The sequence below is a fragment of the Leptonychotes weddellii genome, chromosome 15 (assembly GCF_054177405.1).
Source record: "Leptonychotes weddellii isolate Sample4059 chromosome 15, ASM5417740v2, whole genome shotgun sequence".
Taxonomy (NCBI): domain Eukaryota; kingdom Metazoa; phylum Chordata; class Mammalia; order Carnivora; family Phocidae; genus Leptonychotes; species Leptonychotes weddellii.
Genome location: NC_138383.1, coordinates 17,684,368 through 17,687,359, shown reverse-complemented (window position 1 = coordinate 17,687,359; position 2,992 = coordinate 17,684,368). Strand labels below are relative to the sequence as shown.

General features: G+C 47.2%; 1 protein-coding gene across 1 annotated transcript in view; it reads right to left on the bottom strand.

Moving 5' to 3' along the window:
• Nucleotides 1-2,171, bottom strand: part of BECN1 (beclin 1) — an 8,036-nt gene extending 5,865 nt beyond the window's left edge. The window contains exons 1-2 of the mRNA XM_081805963.1: nucleotides 2,027-2,171; nucleotides 1,551-1,752 (exon numbers count right to left, since the gene is read on the bottom strand). Of these exons, the coding sequence (XP_081662089.1) occupies nucleotides 1,551-1,750 (200 nt within the window). The 5' untranslated portion in view covers nucleotides 1,751-1,752; nucleotides 2,027-2,171. The remainder of the gene's footprint in view (nucleotides 1-1,550; nucleotides 1,753-2,026) is intronic.
• Between the last annotated feature and the right edge of the window lie 821 nt (nucleotides 2,172-2,992).

Sequence of the window (2,992 nt, the reverse complement as noted above, 5' to 3'; positions counted from 1 at the left end):
GCGTCAGGCTCCCTGCTCAGCGGGGAGTCTGCTTCTCCCTCTGCCTCTGCCTGCCGCTCTGCCTACTTGTGCTCTCTCTGTCAAATAAATAAAACCTTAAAAAAAAAAAAAGCTGGAGTGTCTATGAAAGTATGGGAAAACAAAAAAAATCCTCATCACCACTCCCACCTCCACCTTTTTCTTAAAGTACCATTTGCACATAGATAAATCTTTTGTCTTCCTCCCCTTACCCCCATTAAATCAGATTAAGGAATTGTTAAATTTTTCCACTGTAGTATCATGATTGTGGTTTTTTTAATTTAATTTTATTTATTTATTTGACAGAGAGAGAGACAGCACGAGAGGGAACACAAGCAGGAGAAGTGGGAGAGGGAGAAGCAGGCTTCCTGCAGAGCAGGGAGCCCAATGTGGGGCTCAATCCCAGGACCCTGGGATCATGACCTGAGTCAAAGGCAGATACAGAGAGCACAAGAATGGCAGAATGTGGCTTATGGTTGAAGCTGGGTGATGGATATGAGGGAGCTCGTTATGCTATTCCCTTGACTATATGATTGAAATTTTCTGTAATAAAAGGTTAAAAACATATTAAAGAGTTAATTCCACTCAAAAAGAGAAGTTGGTAGCAATGATAATAGCTAACACTTGAGTACTATTTGCCCAGCATATCCCTAAGTACTTATGTTCTTCATCATATTTGATCGTTACAACTACCCTGAGGTCGTTTTACCTTTTACAGATAAAGAAACCAAGAAACCCGGGCTTAGAAAGTAAAGTAACATGGGCGCCTGGGTGGCTCAGTCGGTTAAGCGGCTGCCTTCGGCTCAGGTCATGATCCCCGGGTCCTGGGATCAAGTCCCGCATCGGGCTCCCTGCTCTGCGGGGAGCCTGCTTCTCCCTCTCCCTCTGCCTACTTGTGTTCTCTCTCTATCTCTCTGTCAAATAAATAAATAAAATCTTAAAAAAAAAAAAAAAGAAAGTAAAGTAACTTGCAAAAAGCCGTTCAGCTAGTAAATGACACTTACGATTTAGGAGGCCAAGGCCTTATCCATCAGGCGCCTGGGGCGACACTTACGATTTAAATCCAAGCAGGCTGACTCTGGACCCTAGAGCTTAAACTACCTATTCAGTCTTTTCTTTCTTTTGTCTCTAACTTCATCTCACTTCTTGGGATTTTTAGACTCTGTTCCTCCATTTACCTGCTGTTGGCCACTGGATAAGTCACTTAACCTCTCTGAGCCTCAATCCCTCATCTGTAAAATGATGACTGTACTCTTCCATTGGGGTTGTTGCAAGGATAAATGATGTAATGCATGTAATGCACTTGCTACATGATAAGCCCTCATCAAATACTGTTTATTATTATATATACATATTCCTTTACTCTGAAACAGCAAGAGTAGAAAACTAAGGACATTTCCTTAAAATAGGAAGTTCTCAGAAGCACAATGTCAGAACTCCTTCATGCTCCCGATGACAAAACAGGGAGCCTAGAGATGAAATGACTTTCCTAGGTTCACAGCAAGTTTGTGGCAGATTACAAAGATAGCCACCTTAAGACATACATCTCCAAAATTGCCCACTTTCCACGATCTTGACCACCCTCTTTCCAAGGGTCTCCCTGACCTGTGAGCTCCTGGATGGTGACACGATCCAGGATCTTGAAGCTCGTGTCCAGTTTCAGAGGCTGACTGCAACGCTGGCACACGAAGCTCACCTGCATGGTGCTGCTGGAGGTTTTAGACCCCTCCATCCCTGGCGTGGTAGAGAAGAGGCGATGTTAGGTTGAATCAGAGCCCTTGAACCCTAGGTCCGGGGCTACCACCTGCCTTGCTGGTACAGTGAACGGGGCAAATCCTCCCCCACGCCGTTCCCTGTAGGAGCGGTCGGACACCAGGCGGACCCGTTTCCGGGGCAGCCCTGGCAAAGGCAGTTTACCAGCCCAGAGTCAGGGAGCGGCTTCGACAGGGGCTGTCAGGGTTCCCAGGTTCCCTTCTAAAGCCCCGGTTCAGCCCCCGACGCTCGTCACCTCGGGACCCGGAGCCCGCCACCCTGGTCCGGTCTACCGCGGGGGCACCGTGGCATCGGGTCTGCCCCGGAACGAGGCCTCCAGAGCTGCCATCGCCCAGTCTTCTGTTACTTCCCGGTCGGCCAGCAGAGGACTTCCGCCCGGACGGGACGTGACGTCATGACCGTCTTGCTGTCGCTCGGGAGGTCGGTCCCGGTCTACTCGCTTACGGGCCCCGCCGCGCCACCTAGAGGCTGAGCTGGGAAGTGCGGCAGGCATGGGCCGGTGGGCAATGGTAGCCAGGGGAGATGCAAGGACCGAGTTGGAAAAGAATGAGGAGCCTCACCCGATCTGTAATTCTGTGACTTTTCTTTAGATTTGTTACTTCTGAGCGGAACCACTTTAATTCTTCTTGCAGTATCAGTTTTAAAAGTTTCCTCTTGGGGGAGCTGGGCTTCTTTCAAATGCCCCTGAAAGAGTGGGAGACACACTTGGAGGGGAAGGTGAGGAGGTAAATTTTATCGTGTTTTATTGTGTATTTTCAAATTTCAGTTACAGGGCACCTGGGTGGCTCAGTCGTTTAAGCATCTGCCTTCGGCTCAGGTCGTGATCCCAGGGTCCTGGGATCCAGTCCCGCATCGGGCTCTCTGCTCGGCGGGGAGCCTGCTTCTCCCTCACACTCTCCCTCTGTGCTTTCTCTCTCGCGCTCTCAAATAAATAAATAAAATCTTTTAAAAAGATATAAAATTTCAGTTATTAATTAGGAAAAATCAAGCGCTTCAGATATCAAATATTCAGTTATTAAAATTATAAAACTAAAACATTTTTGTCTTGGTGCAGGAATAGACCACAATCAATGGACCATAATATAGTTCAAAAATAGACCAAGTTTACAGGGGATTTAGTATGTGGTAGAAGCTAGTATTTCAAATCAGTGGGGAAATGAGCTACTTAATAAGTAATGATTGGAGCCAAAGAGTCATGTAG